Below are 24,054 nucleotides of genomic sequence, written 5' to 3'. Positions count from 1 at the left end.
GCTCTCTCTCATTCTCTCTTTCTCAAATAAATAAATAAAATCTTTAAAAAAAAAAAAAAAACACACACTAAGTGGTCCTTAGATGCTGAAGGTTTGACAGTTGTTTTCTTAGCTTTGAATGAAAGACTTTCTACATTTTGGATCCACTTTCTTTTCCTGTCTTAATGACCACTGCCCTCTCCATGCCCTCTCTCTCCCTTCAGTCCAATTACTGCCATTCTGAAAAATGTGCCTTGCATCTGTCTGCCCTCGTATCATTCCTCTGCTTGGAAGGCTCCAACCCTTCATTTCAACCTTTCAGAATCCTACCCTAGAACGTAAATGGAATGTTTCTGTTTTGCTAATCACTCAGCCAGCAACACTGTCCAGATCCTAAACTTCTGTAGTGTATATCCTGTTTCAGTTCTGCATGTAATATATATCACCTGCTCATGTGTCAACTTCCTGTTTCATAAAAAGCAAACTTCCTGAAGGTGGAAGCCATGTCATCTGTGATGAAGAATGGGCTCGGGTCAACAGTGTTCAGGGTTTGCCTGATATTAGCTCTGTGACCTTTTACAAGGGACTACCTCCCTTTGCCTCAGTCTCTTCATGTCTAAATGAGGAAAAATAGTAGTTTCCCATCTCACAGGCTTGTTGTGAGAATCAAATGAGTCAGGACAGGGAAGCACATGGGCAACTTCTATTTATAACTAGTGATCCAGAGTCATGCCTGACATTTCTTTTGACTACGTATGCATTAGTGGATATAGTGATCACATTTGGTTCACGAATAGTGGGTATTGGTGGTGAATAGAGCAGTACTGATAATTCCTTGTATATAATAGCTTTCTCTGAGAAGTTTGTGTGTGGTCTAGTACTGAAAACCGTAACCAGTCTGTGTGATTAGGGAGATAAATTCTATATTCTTTGTTATGAGGGATGGCATTTAGAGATTTTAAAGAAGGTGGTACTTCATATTCTTCTATTCCCATGTGCTTTCATAGTTTTTTAAAGATTTTATTTATTTATTTATTTATTTATTTATTTATTTATTTTAGAGAGAGAAAGTGTGCATGTGTGTGAGTGGGGAGAGGGGCAAAAGGAGAGGGAGAGAGAATTTCAAGCAGACTCTACGCTGAGCAGGGAGCCCGACTCAGGGCTTGATCTCACAACTCTGAGATCGTGACCTGAGCTGAAATCTGGAGTCAGATGCTCAACCACCTGAGTGACCCAGGCACCCCCCCCTTCATAGTTTTTATTAAGATTTAGAAATGTCATAAATTTCATAACCCCTCCTGGATTCAATTTTTTGATATTTTATTTCTGCCTTCTTCCTATTTTTAAAGGGTAGCAAGAAAGTTTAATAGTGTTTAGACTGGTCAAAAACATAAGATCTCACCACTTTGTAATCTACACATACCACAATAACTTAAATGTTAGGATATTTAATTGAGACACTTTTATTAAATCAATATTCACCAAATACTCATTTATTCATTGGAATTCAAGAAGCATTTCAGGGGCGCATGGGTGGCTCAGTCGTTAAGCGTCTGCCTTCGGCTCAGGTCATGGTCCCGTGGTCCTGGGATCGAGCCCCGTGTCGGGCTCCCTGCTCAACGGGAAGCCTGCTTCTCCCTCTGCCTGCCACTTCCCCCTGCTTGTGTGCCCTCTCTCACTGTATCTCTCTCTCTGTCAAATAAATAAATAAGATCTTTAAAAAAAAGGAAGCATTTCAGATACTCCAAAAAAAAGATTGATGAAAAAAAAAGATTGATGAGAATTAATCAGAACTATTTTTTATAAAATAAATGGCAAAAAGAGAGTTTAAGATACTTTGAAATGTCAGCTTTCCTCATTTAAAAAGTCCGTCATTTTACTTTGTTAGTAGAAAGCAAAATTCTTACAGACCTTTGGCCTCCTGAAGTCATCTCAGCATCTAATTTAGTTCTGTTGCTCTGAGTTTGGCCATATTTGAAGGGTAACGGTTCAGCTAATGGCAAGCCTCACTTTTATGTCTGACCAGCTCACAAAAGTTTTTACAAGGTTGGATTTAAATATGACAATGATATTCTGATATGGAGTTTGATTCTTAGTTATTAATTTAACAAATGTAAATAGACTCTATTTTTTGCCGTTACCAAGTTCTCGTAAGTAACAAGCCAGCCTGTGGGAGAGGCGCTATTTGAGCTGCTGCTGAAAGGTGGAGGAAGGAAAGTCCTGGCTGAGTGAGGGGCACAGGAATACACATCATTCAAATGAAATTGTGAAGAATGAGAACAGACTTCGTAGAAAAATGCACTGTTTTCTGAGACTCCAGTGTCTCCAATGCCAAACTGAAGTTGTGTTAAATGCCCTAAAAGGATTCCTTTTGTTACCAGAAAAATTATTCAACTTGCTTTTACTAAAGCAACTCTGGGAACAGTGACAAAAATAGATCGGCTCTTTAAGAGGCACATATTGAAGATTTCCAGAAGGGTAGGACGTCAGGCAGGAACACAATTTCCTGTCCTCCTCTCCAAAGCCTGTAAACGTAGCCAAATCCCACTGGCCTTGCTTCCTTCGTTGTCACCGTCCTGGAAGAGCTGTCCCTCTTTTCTAAAGTGAATCAGTCCACGGTTTCCTATATCTTTCAAGCTTCCTCAGGATTCCTGTTCCTTCCATTTTACATCTTCCGAATTTCCCTTCCACTGATGACTTTACTGTCAGCATCACCATTTAGAGGGTTTTCCAAGCTATCATCCTTGACTTTATAAGCTTCTTCTTGCCCTTCCAGCATTCGGTATCGAAAGGGGTACCCACAGATTACTGAGCCCTGCCAATGCCCCCTCACTAAGATCCCTCAAGTGGTTTCATGTCTTTTCATTCTTTCACTTACTCAGTTCAAGTTTATATCCCTAGCAACTAACAAATAAAGAAAGTTTTTAACTGAGTGGTTGGAATAAGAAGGGCTCAAACCAAGGTAGGGATCCTGAAAAGCAAAGGCTACAATGAAAATCACTTTGGAGGTAACAATGACCAGATCTGGTAATTTTTACACATTAGAGATTTCTTTTTCTGTTATTGAAAGGGAATAATTAGGAGTGATTTAAGATTTCAGTCTGAACAAAGATTGAGATGATGTGGCCATCTGGTTCTGACAGGAGGTAAGGCATCCAGTTTTGGAATGTTGAGCTTGAGATATCTATAGGGCATCCATGAATAGATGTATAGGAAACATTCAGGATTTGGGATACAGATTTCAAAGGAAAGTCAGAGCTCAAAATAAAGATTCAGGCGTCATCATCCAAAAACAAAAAGCTAATCGTTGCAGCCACAGGCATGAGAAATGCAGTCCACGGAGAATGAAAAGTAAAAGAGGAGAGAATTGTATTAGCTTTTAAACAGAAGTAGAGAAAGGGGGCTCTTTGAAGGATACAGAAAAAGGCTGGCCAAAGGGGCTGAGGAGAGGAAATGAACTAAAGAAGGAAGGGTTTGCTCTAAGTGATTTGGTCATGACTTCTGATCTAGAGATGTTTCCTGATGGCTTTTTCTCAGCTCATTTATTGACCTAGACAAATCTTTTATTCTAAAGATACAGGATGTCAGCATAGCAAAAGCAAAAAGCTTTTTTTCTTTTTTGGAAAGCATCATCTCTCAAGAATTATGCGAATCATGAATTTCTTATTAAAACTCTACTTGTGTGTCATCTGGGAATTCCCTGTGATATCCATCCCTTCATATTGTCCCTCCTGTTTTTATGTAAAGGAACATAAAATGCTAGGAAGTTTGTATCCAGGCTTGCATATAATTTTGTTAAAAATGATAGACTTAAAAATTGTACAAAGAGTGCATAACATGACACAATATTCTTCTACTCATTTATGCATCTGTTACAGGAAAAAGCAGTGCCTTTATTTTATTTAATTAATTCCAGTATAGTTAACATACAGTGTTCTCTTAGTTTCAGGTGTACAATATAGTGATTCATCAATTCCATACATCATCCAGTGCTCATCACAAGTGCACTTCTTAATCCCCATCACCTGTTTCACACATTCCTCCACCCCCTGCTCCTCTGGTAACCATCAGTTTGTTTCCTATTGTTAAGAGTCTGTTTCTTGGTTTGTCTCACTCTCTTTTTCATTTACTCATTTGTTTTGTTTCTTAAATTCGACACATGAGTGAAATCATATGCTATTTGTCTTTCTCTGACTGATTTATTTACTTGGCATTATACTCTAGCTCCATCCATGACGTTGCAAATGGCAAGATTTCATTCTTTTTTATGGCTGAATAATATTCCATTGTATATCTATATCACCTCTTATTTATCCATTCATTGATCGATAGATACTTGGGCTGCTTCCATAAATTGGCTATTGTAAATAATGCTGCTATAAACATAGGGGTGCATGTATCTCTTTGAATCAGTGTTTTTGTATTTTTTAGGTAAATACCCAGTAGTGCAAATTACTGGATTGTAGGGTACTTCTATTTTTAACTTTTTGAGGAACCTCCATACTGTTTCCACAGTGGCTGCACCAGTTTGCATTTCCACCAACAGTGTAAGAGGTTTCCTTTTTCTCCACATCCTCACCAACACCTGTTATTTCTTGTCTTTTTGATTTTAGGCCATTTTGACAGGTGTGAGGTGATATTTCATTGTAATTTTCATTGGTATTTTCTAATGATGAGTGATGTTGAACATCTTTCCATGTGTCTGTTGGCCATCTGGATGTCTTTTTTGGAGAAATGTCTGTTCATTTCTTCTGCCTATTTTTAGTTGGATTATTCATTTTTTGGGTGTTCAGTTTTATAAGTTCTTTCTATATTTTGGGAACTAACCTGTTATCAGATGCATCATTTGCAGTTACTGTCTCCCATTCAGTAGGTTGCCTTTTAGTTTTATTGATTATTTTCTTCGCTATGCAGAAGCTTTTTATTTTGATGTAGTCCCAGTAGATTATTTTTGCTTTTATTTCCCTTGCCTCATACCTAGAAAAATGTTGTTATGGCTCATGTCAGAGTACTTACTGCATGTGCTCTCTTCTAGGATTTTTATGGCTTCAGGTCTCAGATTTGGTCTTTAATTCATTTTGAGTTTATTTTTGTATATGGTGTAAGAAAGTGATCAAGTTTCATTCTTTTGCATGTTGCTGGCTAGCTTTCCCAACACCATTTGTTGAAGGGACTTTTTCCCATTTGGTATTCTTTCCTCCTTTTCAAAGAGTAACTGACCATTTTGTTGTGGGTTCATTTCTGGGTTTTCTATTCTGTTCCATTGATCTATGTGTCTATTTTTTTTTTAAAGATTTTATTTATTGATTGATTTGACAGAAAGAGAGCGAGAGAGGGAACACAAGCAGGGGGAGTGGGAGAGGGGAAAGCAGGCTTCCCGCTGAGTAGGGATCCTGACGTGGGGCTCGATCCCAGGACCCTGGGATCATGACCTGAGCTGAAGGCAGACGCTTAACGACTGAGCCACCCAGGCGCCCTGTGTGTCTATTTTTGTGCCAGTACCATACTGTTTCGACTACTACAGCTTTGTAATATAACTTAAAGTCTGGAATTGCAGTGCCTCTAGCTTTTCTTTTTTCTTGTCTTTTTTTAGAGAGCATGCACAAGTGGTAGGGGGAAGGGCAGAAGGAGAGGAGGAGAGAGAATCTTAAGCAAGCTCCATGCCCCGCGTGAAGCCCTGTGTGGGGCTCAGTCTCACCATCCATAGATCATGAGCTGAGCCGAAATCAAGAGTTTGATTAACCAGCTGAGCCACCCAGGCGCCCCATTCTGTTGGTATTTTGATAGGGATTGCATTAAATGTGTAGATTGCTTTGGGTAGTGTAGACATTTTAACAGTATTTTTCTTCCAATCCATGAACATGGAATGTCTGTTTCTTTGCGTCATCCTCAATCTCTTTCATCAGTGTTTTGTAGTTTGCAGAGTACAGGTCTTTCACCTCTTTGGTTAGGTTTATTACTAGGTATCCTATTGTTTTTGGCACAATTGTAAATGGGCTTGTTTTCTTAATATCTCTTTCTGCTTCTTCATTATTAGTGTATAGAAATGCAACAGATTTCTGCACATTGATTTGTATGCTGTGACTTTATTGAATTTGTTTATCAGTTCCAGTAGTTTTTTGGTGGAGTCTTTAGGGTTTTCTATATATAGTATCATGTCATCTGCAAATAGTGGAAGTTTCACTTCTTCCTTACCAATTTGGATGCCTTTTATTTCTTTTTGTTGTCTAATTGCTATGGCTAGGACTTCCATTACTGTGTTGAATAAAAGTGGTGAGAGTGGACATCCTTGTCTTGTTCCCGACCTTAGGGGAAAAGTTCTCAGTTTTTCCCCATTCAGTATGATGTTTGCTGTGGGTTTTTCATATATGGCCTTTATTATGTTGAAGTATGTTCCCTCTAAACCTACTTTGCTGAGGGATTTTTTTTTATCATGAATGGTTGTACTTTGTCAAATGGTTTTTCTCCATCTATTGAAGTGATCATATGGTTTTTGCCCTTTCTCTTATTGATGTGCTGTATCACATTGATTAATTTATGAATATTGAACCACCCTTGTATCCTGGGAATAAATCCCACTTGATTTTGGTGAGTGATTTTAAAAAATTTATTGTTGGATTTGGTTTGCTAGTATTTTGTTGAGGATTTTTGCATCTATGTTTATCAGAGACATTGGCCTATAGTTCTTTTTTTGGTCTTTTTTTTGGTAATATCCTTATCTGGTTTTGATATCAGGATGATACTGGCTTCATGGAATGAATGTGGAAGTTTTCCTTCTTCTATTTTTTAGGATAGTTTGAGTAGAATAGGTATTAACTCTTCTTTAAGTGTTTGGTATAATTCACCTGTGAAGCCATTTGGTCCTGGTGTTTTGTTTATTGGTTGTTTTTTGATTACTGAAAATCAGTGCCTTTATTTTTATTTTTTAAAGATTTTATTTATTTATTTGACAGAGAGAGACACAGTGAGAGAGGGAACACAAGCAGGGGGAGTGGGAGAGGGAGAAGCAGGCTTCCCGCAGAGCAGGGAGCCCAATGCGGGGCTCGATCCCAGGACCCCGGGATCATGACCTGAGCCGAAGGCAGACGCTTAACAACTGAGCCACCCAGGCGCCCCAATCAGTGCTTTTAAATAGAAATATAAAGTTGTTGACATTTATGATTGACTGTTGAGCCAAGCTGACTCTGGAAATACTACATTCATATTTCCTAAAATTACAAATTGCTAATTTTTAAAAGCTACTTTGAGGTATGATTGATACACAAAACCCTGTACATATTCAATGTTTACAAGTTGATGAGTTTGGAGATAAGAATATACCCATGATCCATACTACCCAAAACAATCTACAGATTCAGTGCAGTCCCTATCAAAATACCAACAGCATTTTTCACTGAACTAGAACAAGTGATACTACAATTTGTGTGGAGCCACAAAAGACCCTGAACAGCCAAAGCAATTCTGAGAAACAAGGTCAAAGCTGGAGGCACCACACTTCTACATTTAAAGATATGCTACAAAGGTGTAATAATCACAACCGTATGGTACTGGTACAAGAAATAGACAGATCAGTAGAACAGAATAGAGAGCCCAGAAGTGAACTCACAATTATTTGGCCAATTAATCTACGACACAGGAGCTAAGAATATACAATGGGGAAAAGGATAGTCTCTTCAATAAATGGTGCTGGGAAAACTGGACTACTACATGTAAAAGAATGAAACTGGACCACTTTCTAACAACATACACATAAATAAACTCAAAATTAAAGACCTAAATGTGAGACCTCAAGCCATAAAAACCCTAGAATAGAGCACAGGCAGTAATTTCTTTGACATCAGCTTTAGCAATATTTTTCGATATATATCTCCTGAGGCAAGGGCAACAAAAGCAAAAATAAACTATTGGGAGTACATCACAATAAAAAGCTTTTGCAGAGCAAAAGAAACAATTGATAAGACCGAAAGGCAGTATACTGAATGGGAGAAGATAGTTGCAAATGACATATCTGTTAAGGGGTTAATATACAAAATATATAAAGAATTAATATAGCTCAACACAAACCCCCCCCAAAACAGATTAAAAACTGGGCAGAGGACCTGAACAGACATGTTTCCAAGGAAAACATACAGATGGCCAACAGACACATGGAAAGATGCTCAATTTCACTAATCATCAGGGAAATGCAGATCAAAACTACAATGAGATACCACCTCACACCTGTGAGAATGGCTAAAATCAAAATGACAAGAAATAACAAGTGTTGGCGAGGATGTGGAGAAAAAGGAACCCTCGGGCACTGTTGGTGGGAATGTAAGTTGGTACAGCCACTGTGGGAAACAAAATTTTGTGCAGCCATAAAAAAGGATGAGATCTTGCCATTTGTGAAAACATGGATGGACCTAGCAGGTATTATGCTAAGTGAAATAAGTCAGACTGAGAAAGACAAATACCGTGATTCACTCATATATAGAATCTAAAAAACTAAACAAATGAATTAAAAAAACAAAAAGAAGAATCAGACCTGTAAATACAGAGAACAAACTGATGGTTGCCACAGGGAAGGGGCGGACGGATGGGCAAAATGGGTAAAGGGTTGTGGGAGGTATGGACTCCCAGTTGTGGAATGAGTAAGTCACAGGAATAAAAGGTACAACATAGGGAATATAGTCAATGGTACTGTAGTAGCGTTGTATGGGGAGAGAAGGTAGCTACGCTTGTGAGCACAGCATAATGTATAGAGAAGCTGAATCACTATGTTCCACCTGAAAATAATGTAACACTGTGGGTCACTTATACTCAAATAAAAAAATAAAAAAAAATACATCCATGAAACCATCACCATAATCAAGGCCATAAACTTATTCATCACCTCGAAAAGTTTCCTCTGCCCTTTATTTATGTATTTGTATTTATGTATGTACGTATGTATTCATTTTTATTAAAAATTAAAAAAAATTTCCTTTGTGATAAATTTTTAAAATGAAGATGCAAAATTCTGAACTCTGAAGGTACGTTCCAAATGGATCTTTATTAATTTTTTTTTTTGTTTTCAGAGAAGAAAATAAAAAGAGCAGTGACAATTGCAGTATAATAAATTCATGCTAGTAATTGATTTTCGATTGTGCTTGTCAAAAGGATTTGCATTTTGCAATTATGGTAGCTGTCATCATGAGCATTAAAATTCTCTGCTAGGGTGCTGTTTTTCAGTTGCTACCATTCTCCTTAGTAGTAACAGAGTGTGTGGAAAACGCAGGGGTGTGGATGAGATTCACAGTATTGCCAGAAGCAATTTGAAATTGGCTAGGCAGAAGCATGACCTATTTTCTTTTTTTTTTTTTTTGGTCTGTCTTTTCTGATCCAGAAAATGTTTGCATTAACTCTCATTCTCAGCTGGAAGCATTGCTTTATTATGACTCAATGGATCAATATACATTGGGAGCCATGAACTATGATAGGTGGCCTGACAATTGTATGAAAGGCCTCACTGGTTTGAGTGGAAATGAGGTTGCTTTGTGAGACTTTCTTTTTATCAAAAGGGACAATTTAGAACTTTCCATTATGCATTACAAATAGAAATAAGATGGAGATAAACAGAGCAAAATGCTGTGCTCTTTCCTCTTCTACCTGCATTTCCTACCTTCCTGACAGACTTGATCCTGCTCCCTCAGACTGAGGTGATTTTTATCTTGGTGAAGCCAGGGTAATATGTGCCTGCTCTTTCTAATATACAATAATTGGTGGCATATAATTTTAGAAGTTATTTATTTCTCAATTTAGGAGATGAAGTGACAAAATAGCAAGTTTATAGCCATAGGTTAAAATCAGATTAATACATAAAAGTGCTTGGTTGGAAAAATCACCAGCAGTGGTTTGTTACATTTGCATCTGTTTGTATTCTTCACTAGTTTAGCACAATATCCCCAAATTAAATATGTTGAAATTCGATTTGTTCTGTACAAGGAGGTAAAGATCATTTAAAACACATGTGATTATTGAGCATAACTCAGAAAATCCAAATGTATATCAATCACTGGCAAAATTAATGGTAATATATTACATTTTTACATAAAATCCATAATAGCATATTTTTTCTCTGTATTTTTCATGAAAACATAACTCTCGTGTGCTTCTCTATTTGTGCATAGGCCAGGAGCCAGATGGAGCTGCCCAGGGTTCTTGGATGTTAGAGGAAGCAATTCATTTGTGTAGCAAAAGGGTCTGCAACTGGAACGCATTTTTAGAATTGAATGTATGCATGGGGGAATATTGTACTTGCTGGCTTCAGACACTAAATTCTATTTGTATCCCACTCCCCCATGCTATTGTAGAACATTATATCTATTTAAAAGCAGTGTGTGTGTGTGTGTGTGTGTACATGTATGTATATATATATAATTTTTTTTGCTTTTCTGTCTAGTTTGTACCAATTATCACTGTGATGCTCAATGAATGTTGAGCGATTCTGCTCTAGAGTACAGAATCTAGAGTATAGAATCTACTGCACACATGGCAGAATATTTTTTGAATCAGACAGAAGCACCGATTCTGGTTGACCACCCATATACACATGCAAATAGCATTGTTCTTCACAATCCACATACAGTTTTATAAAATCAAAATTTGTAAAAATGCATAATCAGCTTTTGGGATATTAGGCACATAAACAGAACACTCATAAAGGTACTATAGTACATTAATCATTCAGATCTGAAATACTAGTCGATCTGATTTTCTCAGCCAGTTTTCAAATCTCTGAGTTTGCAGGTTATGGTAGTTGAGGAATAACATGGAAACACCACATATTTTTCAGTTGTCAACACTTTTGCACCTGTGACTGTTGTTTTAAGGTGGGGCAATCCTATTTGCTTTTTAGTTTAGAGACCGTTTCCCATATGTGCCCATATATCAGTTCACCTCAAGCCCCCGGGCATCTGCTGGGTAAAGTAGCCTTCTTTGGTTGTGCCAGTCTCTTCCAGATAAATGCTCGGACTTTCTGATTTCCTAATCTTTCCTCTAGTTCTTTCCAGAATGGCAGCTGGCATATAAGAAACTCAGATGATACATGGCACAGCTGGGTAGGGGTCCCCTGGCATATGTTGGTTGTTGTGTTGGTGTTTACCACAAGATCATTGGTTGGATCCTTGTGTCCCGGGTAAGCAATATCTGCTGAGTGTGGTTGGGTTGGTCCTAACCCTACATGTTTGTTGACGTGCACTGCCAATTTTGGTGGCCAATCCATCCCTTGACTGTTTTCTTGTCAAAGGCCATCCCCTTTTGCTGGAGGGGCCCCATGACACTTCTTGTTGCTATTCAGATTCCCTGAAGCTGGTTGTGACATTCTTTAGTATAATAGATGGAGCAGATGTGCAGTAGTCTTTGCAAAATGTCATTACCATGAAGAATCCCTCTGGTGAGCTTCCAGTTAGACCCTCATTCACTTCTAAGCATTGTCCTTTGTCTTCTCCTCCTGGACTCTGATTGTGGAATGGTTCTGGGGAATATAGTCCATTGGACAGAAAAATGAAAAACACATTGCTCCAAATAAGAAACCCACAGTTATCTTCTGCCAAAGAAAAATAGCACTAGTATAAACTTCCAGTTACAAAATAAATAAGTCACAGAGAGTGGGGTGCCTAGGTGGCTCAGTTGGTTAAATGTCGGACTTTTGGTTTTAGCTCAGGTCGTGATCTCATGGGTTGTGAGATAAGGCTCTGCACTCAGCCAGCAGTCCGCTTGAAGATTCTCTCTCTCTGCCCCTCCCCACGACCCGCATGCATGCACGTACACGCTGTCTCTCTCAAATAAATCTTAAAAAAAAATAAGTCACAGAGATGAAAAGTACAGCATAGGGAATATAGTCAATAACATCATAACAACATCGTGTGGTGACAGATGATGACTATGTTTATTGTGATGAGCATTGAGTAATGTATAGAATTGTTGAATCACTGTTGTTTATGCCTGAAACTAATATAATATTGTATGTCAACTATACTTCAATAATAAATAACATTTAAAAAGCTCAAAAGAATAATTGCACTGGATTGGGTAAACACACCAGACAGACTTTATTCAATACTACAGTAATGGGGGTCAAGACTATTGCAATAGGGGAGAGATACTGAACTCAACTCTCTTGAAACAAAGGGTAGGAGAGTTTTTAAGCACTGGGCTGAGCCAGTAGAAAAGTACTGAAGAACATTAGGGGGGAAGTTGGTCAATGTGATTAGGCATTTGTGTTTGCTAATTGGTGATTATGGAAATTAGGCTTCTACCCTCCCACAGAGACTGGGAAACGAGGCACTATCTTTCTTGATGACTGTGTTTCAAGGGATGACTCAGGTCCTTGAGAAAGACTTTCTTGAATTGTAAACCTGGAAAGAGGCTTGATGAAGATCTATATCTCAAGGGGCAGAGAAATAATTTATAGTTTCAAGTTTCCTAAATTAAATAATCTAAGAAAAAGGAAGTCAGGGACCTATACTCAGAAAGGAGCCTGTCTAAAGTTGAGTCAAGCTGAGGGGAACGTTAAGGCTGTCATGGTCACAAGCATCACTAATAGTTTTTCCTCTTGCCTATAAAATAAAACTTTCCACAATGAAATAACACTTAAAAAGGAATAAATCATGGAATTAAATAAACTATGTATATTTAAGACTGAATTCAACAAATACCTAAGCCTAGAGGTAAACATATCTCTTTAATTGGGAATATGATATTATCTTGATAGGTCTTAGCATTTTTACAAACTGAGAAAGTATTAAATGATGTAATCAATCAAATGCTTGGGATTGGTTTTGCACTTTTTACCTTTTTGATATACTATGCTCTAGTAACGCTGCCTTTTCCAGTCATTATGTGGAAATGATGTCTGTTGGTACAAGAGAGTGACTTCAGTTTGTTGACCCAGAAGGAGTGATATAAGGACATTTGGCTCATGACAGCTTATCATCTCTGTCTGGCTAAGGAAGATAAAAAAAAAAAAAAGGTACGGAAGCAAAAAATGGTTTTTAAACCTCTGGGATATTGTTAGTATGCTCTTTCCGATTCATGATGTCATTTACTGAAATGACCTGCCTCGCTGCAATAGATCTAAATCAAAACTTTTAGCAAAGCATCATAATGGGCTTAGAAAGCAAAACATGAGCAAGTCCTGATTATCATTTGAATTTCTAGACATCATGTGCTAAAAGTCAATTTTCTAAAATGACTAATTTGAGTGAAATAAAACTTGCTGGCACAGAATTTAGTGTTTTTATAACTTTTTTCCAGCTTTCCAGAGTAAATTTGGCTGTCACAAAATTTGCAAATCAAATATACAAATCAAAATGCCCAAACAGAGAAAGGGTGTAAATATTTACTTTTCAATCCACTGAATTATTAAAGATTTCAGAAATGTTTGCTCTGGCAATACAAGAAGTGGGACGGAAAGTCAGTCTGCCAAATTGCCGCGAGGGAAAAACAGATCAACAGCAAAGAACTAAAACCTCAGAGAACTGAGTGAGGTATTATTAATTTAGAGCCTTTCTGGGGAAATGAAGTGAAAAGCATCTTTTTCACTGTATCAAAAATCCAAAAACAAAGCCATAAATACATCTAGAAAATGTAGTTTACAAGTGATTAAACTGTATAACTGGGGTAATTGGTAGTCAGTGTGTGTGTGTGTGTGTGTGTGTGTGTGTGTGTGTGTGTGTCTCAGCCAAGTGCTTGAGGTTTCTCTTTGAGAACCTCATTGAAAATACCTTGCTTCAAAGAAAAGCGTCCTGTACCTTTATTTAGTTTGGCTCTAGTTCTTGCTTTGCCCCTAGTTTGACATATGAATTTACAGAGTCTTATTATATCTATATGGCTACAGATTTATTTCATTCCTTATGCAGTACACATTAAGCACATTATTAAGCATCCACTGTGTGTTGGGCCATGTGGTAGACACTTAGGATCTATCAGTGAATAAAACAGGCAAAGACTCTTGGCTTTATTGAGCTTACATTCTAATAGGGGAAGATAAAGGATAAACAATAAATATACTAAGTAAGAAAATCATATACTATGTGTAAAGATGTCAATTTCTGTCAAAAAAAAGAAAAAGTGGTTTTGGGTAAGACAAATGGGAACAGGATTGTTGGGTGGGAAGAATTGTAACAAAGGAGGTCAGGGGATACAGGCCTTTATGGGAAGGATGGGATTTGAGTTGAGGACTTGAAGATGGCAGGGATGTTAGCCCAGCGTATCTCGGAGAAGAGCCCTCCAGGCAGGAAGGATGGCTTCACAGGACAGGGGATGGCAGAACGACTGGTGATTGCTCTGAGAACCTCTGGGAGGCCCTTGCTGCTAAAGGGGGAGTGAGCTGGGAGGAAGAGGACCAAGCAGACATGGGTGGGAGTGGTGGCAACCAATAGCATTTTCTGTTAGTTTGGTAATATGGTGAAAAAGGAGTCAAGAATGACTTCTTTGTTGTTGTTGTTGTTCTCAGAAACTGGAAGGATGGAATTGTCATAAACTGGCCCGGGGAAGGGTATGAACAGAGTAGGATTACGGGGAAGAATGGGGGTTTGGTTTGGAATATAGATATCAAGGACGGAGTTGAATATACAAGTCTGAAATTCAGGAGAGAGGTATGGGGTGGAGCTATAAATCAGGGAATTATTGGCACATGGGTAATATTTAAATATTTAAATCCAGGAGGCCAAGAGAGATCACGAAGGGGTGCATGTGGACAGAAAAGGAGCAGGCAGCGGCCTGAGCCCTGGACCATCTCAACCCTCAGAGGTGATAAGAGATAAAAGAACCAGCAATGGGGACTGAGGAGGAGCAACCAATCATCTGGGAAGAAAATTAAGAAAAGGAGATTTTGTGGAAGTTAAGTGAACAGAGTATACCGAAGCATTGGGAGGAGCCAAAGTATTCAGATGTCTTCAATAGGTCAGGTGGTAGGAAGGCTGAGCTCTGAGCGTTTGGCTTAGTAACATGGAGTTCTTTGGTCATCTTGACAAGAGCAAGTTCGGTTGAATGGTACAGAGTGAAAGGCTGGTTATAATTGGCTTGAGCAAGAATGAAATGGGGAAAATTGCAGAGTGTGAGTGTGGACATCTTACTCGAAGAATGGCAACATAAAAAGCAGAAAAAAGTACAGTGGAGTCAAGACAAGCTTTTTTAAAAAAATGGGAAAAAAGTGTGCTTATACATTCATGGGAATGATTCATTCAAGAGGGAAAAAAAATAATGAGGCAGGAGAGAGAATTGCTGAAGCAATGGCCCTGAGCAGGTTCAGCACGAGTGAAGGGGCTGACCCATGGCTCATAGAGCTGGGAGGCACAGGGAGTGGCCTGCAGGCACAGCTGGACTCGGGCGCTGACTGTGCCAGCAGAACGTGGTCTCACTTCATCTCCCACCTCTGCTTCCCTCTCTGTTGGCTTCACTCGGGCAGGCTTTCCACAAAGACAGCTTCTGCAGTTTGATGCCTTATTCCCGTCCTTTCAGCTTTCTGAGCAGGAAAAAGGGTCTCTTCTTCAGTAGCCCCAACAGAATCCTAGAATTGCTCCACTGGCCTGGCTCAGGTGATGCGTTCATCCCTGTAACAGTCCCTGGGACCCCAGGGGCAGCAATGCCAAGATTCCAGAGCGTTCTGTGAAAAAAGACCAGCAATTCACTCAGCATCGGTAGTGTCATGTTTTCTTCTCAGCAAAGAAACTATGCTGGTAATGATACGAAGTTGCTAAGAGTCCTAAATGGTGGCCGGGGACACTGCAAACCATTTAAGGGAGCCAAACAAATACTGGCACAATGTTCTTTTTGTTTCCTTACATTATTGTAACTTAATGTCAAGATCAAAATAATCAGGCAAACTTAGACTCTTGGGGGAAATCTAGTTGAAATCACATGTGAGAAAAAGTAATTATCTTAGAGGGAAACTTTCTTATGACAATTTTAATTAAGCCAATCATTTCTTTCTTTCTTTCTTTTTTTTTTTTTTAAAGATTTTATTTATTTGACAGAGAGGGACACAGCGGGAGAGGGAACACAAGCAGGGGCAGAGGCAGAGGGAGAACCAGACTCCCTGCTAAGCAAGGAGCCCGATGTGGGACTCAATCCCAGGACCCCGGGTCATGACATGAGCCAAAGGCAGACGCTTAACGACTGAGCCAATCATTTCTTAAAAATGTAGATGGCCTAATGGTAGCTAGGACTGTCATTCAACTATATTCACTCTGCTTTGTGTCCTTCAACATTTGTGTCCTCCTACACTTTAAATATTGCGAAAGAAGTATGACTCCTTTCTGAGCAGTTTGTACCTTTACAAAGTTGACAAACTCTATGACACATCATCTCATTGATGACCACCAGGAATGGCAATTGTGCCATTTTTAATATTAGTAGGGGATAGAGGTGATTCTTTTCTTTATTTTAAGGCTTCAACCAAGAGTATTTTTTCTTCAATTTTTCTTTTCGCTTTCCTGAAATTGTAAGACGTGTTTCCATGAGCAGAACCAAATATTATTGATATCTGGCAAATGGCCTATATGGATCTTAAACATAATTCAACCAGCCAGCTATTTATGTTTAAATAATATTGAATAAATTATTTGGATATATTCTTGGAATAAAATTAACCACTATGGGCAATGATAGTTGTACAATTATTTCAGGGGTAAAGAACTGAAAAGGAGGGGCGCCTGGGTGGCTCAGATGGTTAAGCGTCTGCCTTCGGCTCAGGTCATGATCCCAGGGTCCTGGGATCGAGCCCCGTACTGGGCTCCCCGCTCAGCGGGGAGCCTGCTTCTCCCCCTCCCTCTGCTCCTCCCCCTGCTCATGTTCTCTCTCTCTCTCTGTATCTCTGTGTCTCGAATGAATAAATAAAAAAATCTTAAAAAAAAAAAAAGAACTGAAAAGGAAGTGACTCTTAAAATGAGATCCTCACAGAGATTTAGATTATTTCTAAAATAAGTAATTTCTTACCTACACTAAAATGATTTGTATAACATTGGGAAAATTTAATTTGCATAATATTAGGAAAACTTACTTAGCCTCTATAAATCTTTTTTTAAAGTTTTATTTGAAGAGATGTTAGAACATTTCATTTCACTAGATAATTTTAGTAATTAAGCTTAATGTGATACATAAAATTTCTAGTAGAGTGTTTAGCATACAATAGATACTAGACAATTTGTAGTTTGTTTTTCTTTCCTTACGATTCACAGCAACATATTTTATAGAAGCAAATTCCCCAGGAAACTGATGTTTAAAAGTGGTAGGCAAAAGATACAAGAGATGCTGGGTTTGTGGTCATTCAGGAACTAAATATTTTCAAAGCTGAATTTAGTGCTGTGATCCTAAATCTTTATTTGGAGTCAATAGTAATAATAATTGTTTTACAATTCAAAAAGTAACAACTGCCATGTGTCCACGTGCTTGCTGTGTGTGAGAGAAATCAATAGGCAATTTAATATGCTTTTTGAAATTCTCAGCAGTACTGCAACATTTAATTTAGAAGTCTCGTCAATGGGGAGGATTTTCAGTTTTAAATGTGAATTTTTAGGCTATGATGTGAAGAGTCAACAAATGTTTTTTTTGGATAGACTTATGACACTTTATTATGCCAGGTCTCAGTGATGAGGCCACAGCTGGGGAAGAGAAAGAGTGGAATAAGAAGAAAATGAGCTGAGGGGACAAGACTCCTGTTTTTGTTTTGTGGGTTAAGTGTCAATAACCATGGACTAGATGGGGTTATGAAGAGATGGTCTTTGGTCTGTAGGTGTTGGTCGACTCTGATGGTGAACACATGGACATATTAAAAACATCATTAAGGACGAATAATACTTGATGAACAGCTAAAAGGTTTGGTTAATAAATAAAATAAGGAATTCTTATATTTTATTTTACAGTAATTTAGAGTTCACCATCGGCTGGAGTTAGCCCTCATTTTTTCCATTAAAAAAAGTAAATATGAAAACAGCATGGCTCCAGAAAGCTAGGTGCTTTGTGGTGGGCATACAGCTCCTGTAATCTAAAGTCATCTTTCATTTTCTGTCACTCCTGTTCCTCCTTGTCCCCATAGGCTGCCACTACCAAAGTGTGCCATGTTCTATCCATCTCTGTACCTATAAGTTTGCATTTTCCATATTATTCTTCAGCATTTGTTTTAAAATTAGAACAAGCATAACACCCCCTCACATACTTAGACCATGTACATCTGCAGAGCAGAACAGCTTAAAACCCCATGGGGAATCTCTGGATTCCCTGTGGCCGATTTAACTTGGTAAAGCACAGGAGCATCTGAATTTCCATTACTTTATTGGTGTACCTCGTTAACGATATAGCTTAATTTGCATATCAGTAGTACCTTTTCACCACAGGTGAGAAATTGAAATGTTCAAGGTCAATTAACTGCGAATGTTTCAAGTCCGGGTAGTACAGCTGTAACAGTGAGCGGTGCTGGGAAGAGGGAGCCGTCAGTGAGAGGTGCCTCTTTCTCCTGATGAGAATTGATGATCCAATTTTAACTCACCAGAGTCATGCTGCTTCTTTTTTCCTCACTGTGCTCCTCTCATGTGTTCACTTTTTAAATACTGGTCTATCAGGGAGTGTCAAAATGCTAGAGAAAGATTATAACATTCTATATTAAAAAGTGTACAGACTGTTGAAATTAACTAGAAAGAGCAAGACACAAAACAATCAGCATTTTCCCAGAGGTATAAGCTGATAGAGATAAAATTCCTAATGTTGAAATGTCAGGTTGAGATGATGGCCAGCTGGGGGCACTTCATCCACTCTTTTCCAACTTTTCTGTGTTAAAAAAAATGATAAAAATACAAAGATTATGCAGTTGTAGTAGTAAGAGGACTGAGGATGCTTGGTAATCATCAGACCTCAGGAGACCGTCAACTTCCAAACTTGGATAGATCCTGAGGATGATTGGTAAGATTAGAGAGGCAGTGGAGGGAAATAGTTACCCATTTGCCACTCCCATCCTGTGTCTGTACTTGAAAGACGTGGTCTTCGTTAACTTGTGGGAGGAAAGTTGGCTCTGCTGCCTGCTAAATTCTAGGCTTCCCTTACCTCTATCAGCTCCATCCTTTCTACATCCATTGGGAACTACCGATTCCATTTATCCTAACGATATGAGAGGCAGTGCTGGTCCTGGTCAAGAGCACTGGGCCTTTTGCTGCCCTGCAGATATAGCAAAGTATTCAGACTCTCCGTGTATGACTTATCCTCTGTTCAGTGGGCTGCTTTGAGAATCAAATAACAATGCCTTCACACTGTGCCTGACACAAAGTCCTCACTTGCTCAATAAATATTAAGTAATACCACAATAGGATGAGTGGAAAAGGTAGGATGGGGTTTCATTACATCCCGAGAAGTGGAATACGAAGGAAAAGTTGGCTTAGTTTTAAAAATAGTGCTGTGGGAACAGGTCCCACTGAAGGTTCAGGAATTTCCTGAGCTATTTTGTGGGAGCGTACTATTAAAGATGTTCTTCAGATCATTCAAGAATAAATTCTCTTCCATGTAGATAACAGGCTGCAGGAGTAGGGGTGCCCCTTGTGGACAGCAGAGCTGTGCTGGATAAATGACACCCAGACACCAAAAATGCAGCCGGAGCCCATGTCTACCAACAAGCCCTCTTGCTCAAAATATGAGAATATTCTCCTCTAACCTAAACACTGTATCGGGTATTGGTGACCAAATTAACTAGAAAGAGCAAGACACAAAACAATCAGCATTTTCCCAGAGGTATAAGCTGATAGAGATAAAATTCCTAATGTTGAAACTCCACCCATCCAGGCTACTGGGCAAAACCACAGGGTCTTCAAGAGCAGATACAGAGAAAATTAAAAGTAAACACAAACCAACAAAAATTGCAGAATGTATAAATATTTTGGATCAGAGAGAGAGAGAGAGCATTACACTTTTGATGTATGGAGTGGAAGACACTTTTTGAACAATGATATATTCCAAGAAAAAAGGAAATTTGAGAAAAAAAGTGTCTAGTTCTAAAGACAATGTAGTGAGTAACTTGGGAATCATACCCTAATACAAGCAGGAGTTAGTATTATACCATCGAGAGAGGATATTGTTGTCGTGTAATTCTTTTTTAAAATGCTGTATTGACTCAGTTTTGAGGCCCTGACAAGAGGATGGTCAGTTCCCGTTCGTGAGCAGCTGATCATATCCACAGCCCGACTACTTCCCTTGTTGGGCTCACACCCTCTGTGGCTACCGTGCCTCAACCGTAGTCACCCTGGGGCCAAGTACCAGACAATTAGGGACAAGCCCGTGTCCCGGAACCTCTTCACATTAGTCCACAAGGAGCCCACAGAGCCTCTCTAACTGTACCCCACTTGCCATATATAAGCTGACCCCACAGCTCCAAGTTGTTGTCACCCTTTCTGAGGGTGCATCTCACTGCATGCCCCTGCCTGGCAGGCTTCTCTTCTTTGGAGCTGTTGAAGAGTTCTGCTTTTCCTCTCTCAGAGAGTCATTGTATTGTATCAGCCATCAAAAGAATTTTTAAATCTTACGAACAATTGTTAACACAGATATGTCTCTTTAGGTTCCACAGTGGTACGTACCACACCATAATAGCAAACATTTATTGGGCATCTCTTTGCATTAGGGCCTGTACTCGATGTTTAATGAAGCAGGGCATGGATGGCAGGAATAAGGTTTGAATAAAAACAGTATATAAATTGTAATCTTATATTTTTTTTGTATAATTCTTTTAAAAATATTTTTTATTATTATTTTCAATTAGCCAACATATAGTACATCATTAGCTTTCGATGTAGTGTTCAACAATTCATTGGTTGCATAATACACCCAGTGCTCATCCCCACACGTGCCTTCCTTCATACCCATCACCTGGTTACCCCATCTCCCCACCTCCCTCCCTTCTGAAACCCTCAGTTTATTTCCCAGAGTCCAGAGTCTCTCATGGTTTGTCTCCCTCTCTGATTTCTTTCCATTCAGTTTTCCCTCCCTTCCCCTGTGGTCCTCCTCACTATTCCGTATGTTCCACATACGAGTGAAAACATATGATAATTGTCTTTCTCTGCTTGACTTACTTCACTAAGGTAATCTTCTATTTAAATGTTAGACCTTATATCAGAGCCTTAAGGTGGGTGACAAAAGAATGGGGGAAAGAAAACATGTGCTAATATTCTTATTTGGGGTGTTATGTAATAGATGTTGCATTTTAATAGATATTGAATATTAGATAATTATGGATTTAAGAAGGTGTTAAACTGTATTTCATGACTTTTACAATGATTACATGTTACTTATGTAATTATCAATGTCAATATTAGTTAAAATAAATAAATTCCCCAAATAAGGCATTATTGTATTAAACTGGAAGAATGAAATATCTCAAGACATGCACTAGTCACATCTGTAATATTTCTGGTGTGCAGTGAATAAAAGAAAACATGAGAAGTTCTGCTCTAACTGTACATCCTTGAATATACAGTAGATTCTTATTTTTCACTCTTGAGTGCTCCAGCGCACCTTACTCTCTGATCTTTTCCCTGATAGTCCCTCCCCCATCTCTCACCCATCACCCCCTTCCCCGGACAGGATAGAACCAGCCAGTGGTGTATTGGTGAATTGGCTGGGCTGGGAGTGGGGGCTGATTTGTAGAGTTTGCCAATTTCTGTCCCACCATGGCCAGTTGCGAACATGGCTATATTTAACAATCAGCTTGCAAAATTCCTGAAAATTTTATTGCCTCTCATCCACTGTTGCCAGCCAGGTCCAGCCTTCCACTGGATAGAACTCTCCTCCATCATCTATTGTATTATTGTTCTCTGCACCTGCCTCACCATTAACATTTGTGCTTTACACATGCTTCTCAATGTCTGTTATTCCCATAAGACTGTGAACACAGTGAGGATAGGGACTGTGCCTTGACCATCTGTATTCTCAGGCTTAATGCTGTACTTCTTTCTCCAGGAAGTCTGAACATGATCAGATACCAAAGGCAGTTTTCTAGTTCCGCCACAGTGTGAACCACGATTGAAGGTTAAAGCATTTTACCTAATCATGTGTGGGCAGTAAACCCGCTAGTTCCACCTGTCAAGTTAAGCACTTTAAACATTCGATAAGATCCTTGGTTCTCCCCAGTGTCAAGAAGTTATAATACCTAGAAATGAACATAATTAACACAGGCTTCATCCTTTTGTACTAAATTCTTGTTTTTCTATATTATTCTATAATTATGAGAAGTTTCATATTTGGAAATTTGACTTTATTAAACTCCATCCAGGAATACAGTCTTACTGGCATCTCTAGTCCACTAACAGATTTTTAACTAATCTTTTGCCCATTTTCTTCTGTTTCTATTTGCATGAAAGGAGCTGGTGGCTGGTCTCCACTTGTGTCAAACAAATACCAGTGGTTGCAGATTGACCTTGGAGAGAGAATGGAGACCACTGCTGTGGCCACCCAGGGCGGGTATGGGAGCTCCAACTGGGTGACCAGCTACCTCCTGATGTTCAGTGACAGTGGCAGGAACTGGAAACAGTATCGACAAGAAGACAGCATCTGGGTATGTTTCTTTGACAGAATACATAGTCTCTCAGGGAAAGAGAGAGAGTCGTCCCTGCATGTTGTTTATGAATTTCCTAAACTAAGTTGAGAAACAAAATTTTTGGAATTATTTAGGAAACATTTTTCAAGAGAAAATATGTTAATATTTATTTCTAATACATTTCATGGTATAACTTACAAAAACACTAAAGGTAAATTTATCTCAGAGACCTCAGAAATTGGAAAAAAAAATCTTATTTGTCCATTACAGAGTGTGGAAGTCTAAGAAATAATCAAAACTTGTAAATTTTTTTTTAAGCTTTGTCCAATAACACAGTGGTTTTGCATGGTCTTCATTTAAAGCTTGGTTAAAAGAATTTGTTCCTTTTATTCCCTCTGATGACTCAGAGATTTCTGAACATCTCCCTCTCTCTCTAGTATATGGAGGTTTATATATATATTTGGAGTATTTATGTATGATATATATATATACACACACATATATACATATATATGATTTGTATATAAACCATTCTCTGTTCTTTTAAAAGTACATAAGTGTGTAAAATGCTGTGTGTTGTGGGCAGGGGTATGGCTTCTATAGGAGACTGACAAGGAGGCAGTTTATAATAGAGTGGGGTGGTATTTGTAGTTGGTTGATTGTATACGAACACCTGGTGGAAGAAGGGCGCTATAGGCAATTTGCTTGGTGGTAAAGAAAGGACTTCTTTGCTAGGAGAATGGTGTTGGTTTGGATCTTACGTGGGCCAGGGACAACATACTGCAGTCAAAGAACTTTCTTTTTTTTTTTCCTCTGGCTGAGCTGCTGGAACCAGAGAAAATGAGTAACTTAATGAAGCATCATTCTTAGCACACAGATAATTTGGAAGCCTATTTGGGCACATAATGATAATTTTCTTTGATCAGTCAATTGCCTCTCTTTTGAAAGTTCCTAGAACTCGGTATACATTATCAACTCATGGAAGAAATGGACTGTGATTTACTCACCTTTGTATTTCTAACGCACTTGATGGCCATTTGACTCATGTTTATTGATGTAAATTGAATTGAGAAGAAGTAGCCCTGCTCTTTCTCTAGAGAGAACAAAAGTCAGGCTGGAAGAAGTGGCCTATAAGCATTTTTAAGAAAAGCTGCCTTAAAATCCAAAGCAAGCTGAAGTGTAGAAGAGCGAGAAAAACTGGATATTACGGTTGAATTAATTTCATGAGAACCATTCAAACTAGGGACAAAATAAACAGTAATTATGAACCAATAACAATGAAAGCTTAATGAGGTATTTATTTTAACTAGGTGTTTGGATTATCTTTTACTCTTTTTCTAAATTAAGCATTGGATTTTAAACTAGATAAGTAGAGGCTAATTCATGGTAATATTTAGTTGTGTTAAGTAAAACGTACGTTTTTGACATGTCTTAAAATGATGGATCAACCATGAAAATTGTTTCTCTGTTCATTAAGCTTGGGGAAAGCCAAACCTAGACCACGCCATTTGCCTTTTTTGTTTACTCTTATTAAAGGTGAAGTG

At 38.6% G+C, this 24,054-nt stretch overlaps 1 protein-coding gene across 3 annotated transcripts in view; it reads left to right on the top strand.

Annotated features, from left to right (window-relative positions):
- The window catches only part of CNTNAP4 (contactin associated protein family member 4), a 370,539-nt gene that overhangs the window by 58,801 nt on the left and 287,684 nt on the right, over positions 1-24,054 (top strand). For all 3 annotated transcript variants that reach the window (XM_032389870.1, XM_032389868.1, XM_032389867.1), the window contains exon 3: positions 22,335-22,528. In XM_032389870.1, the coding sequence (XP_032245761.1) occupies positions 22,335-22,528 (194 nt within the window). The remainder of the gene's footprint in view (positions 1-22,334; positions 22,529-24,054) is intronic.

This window comes from Phoca vitulina, unplaced genomic scaffold, assembly GCF_004348235.1.
Source record: "Phoca vitulina isolate PV1807 unplaced genomic scaffold, GSC_HSeal_1.0 scaffold56, whole genome shotgun sequence".
NCBI classification, from domain to species: Eukaryota; Metazoa; Chordata; class Mammalia; order Carnivora; family Phocidae; genus Phoca; species Phoca vitulina.
The sequence above is the reverse complement of the archived record's forward strand: the minus strand, read 5'-3'. Positions and strand labels throughout refer to the sequence as shown.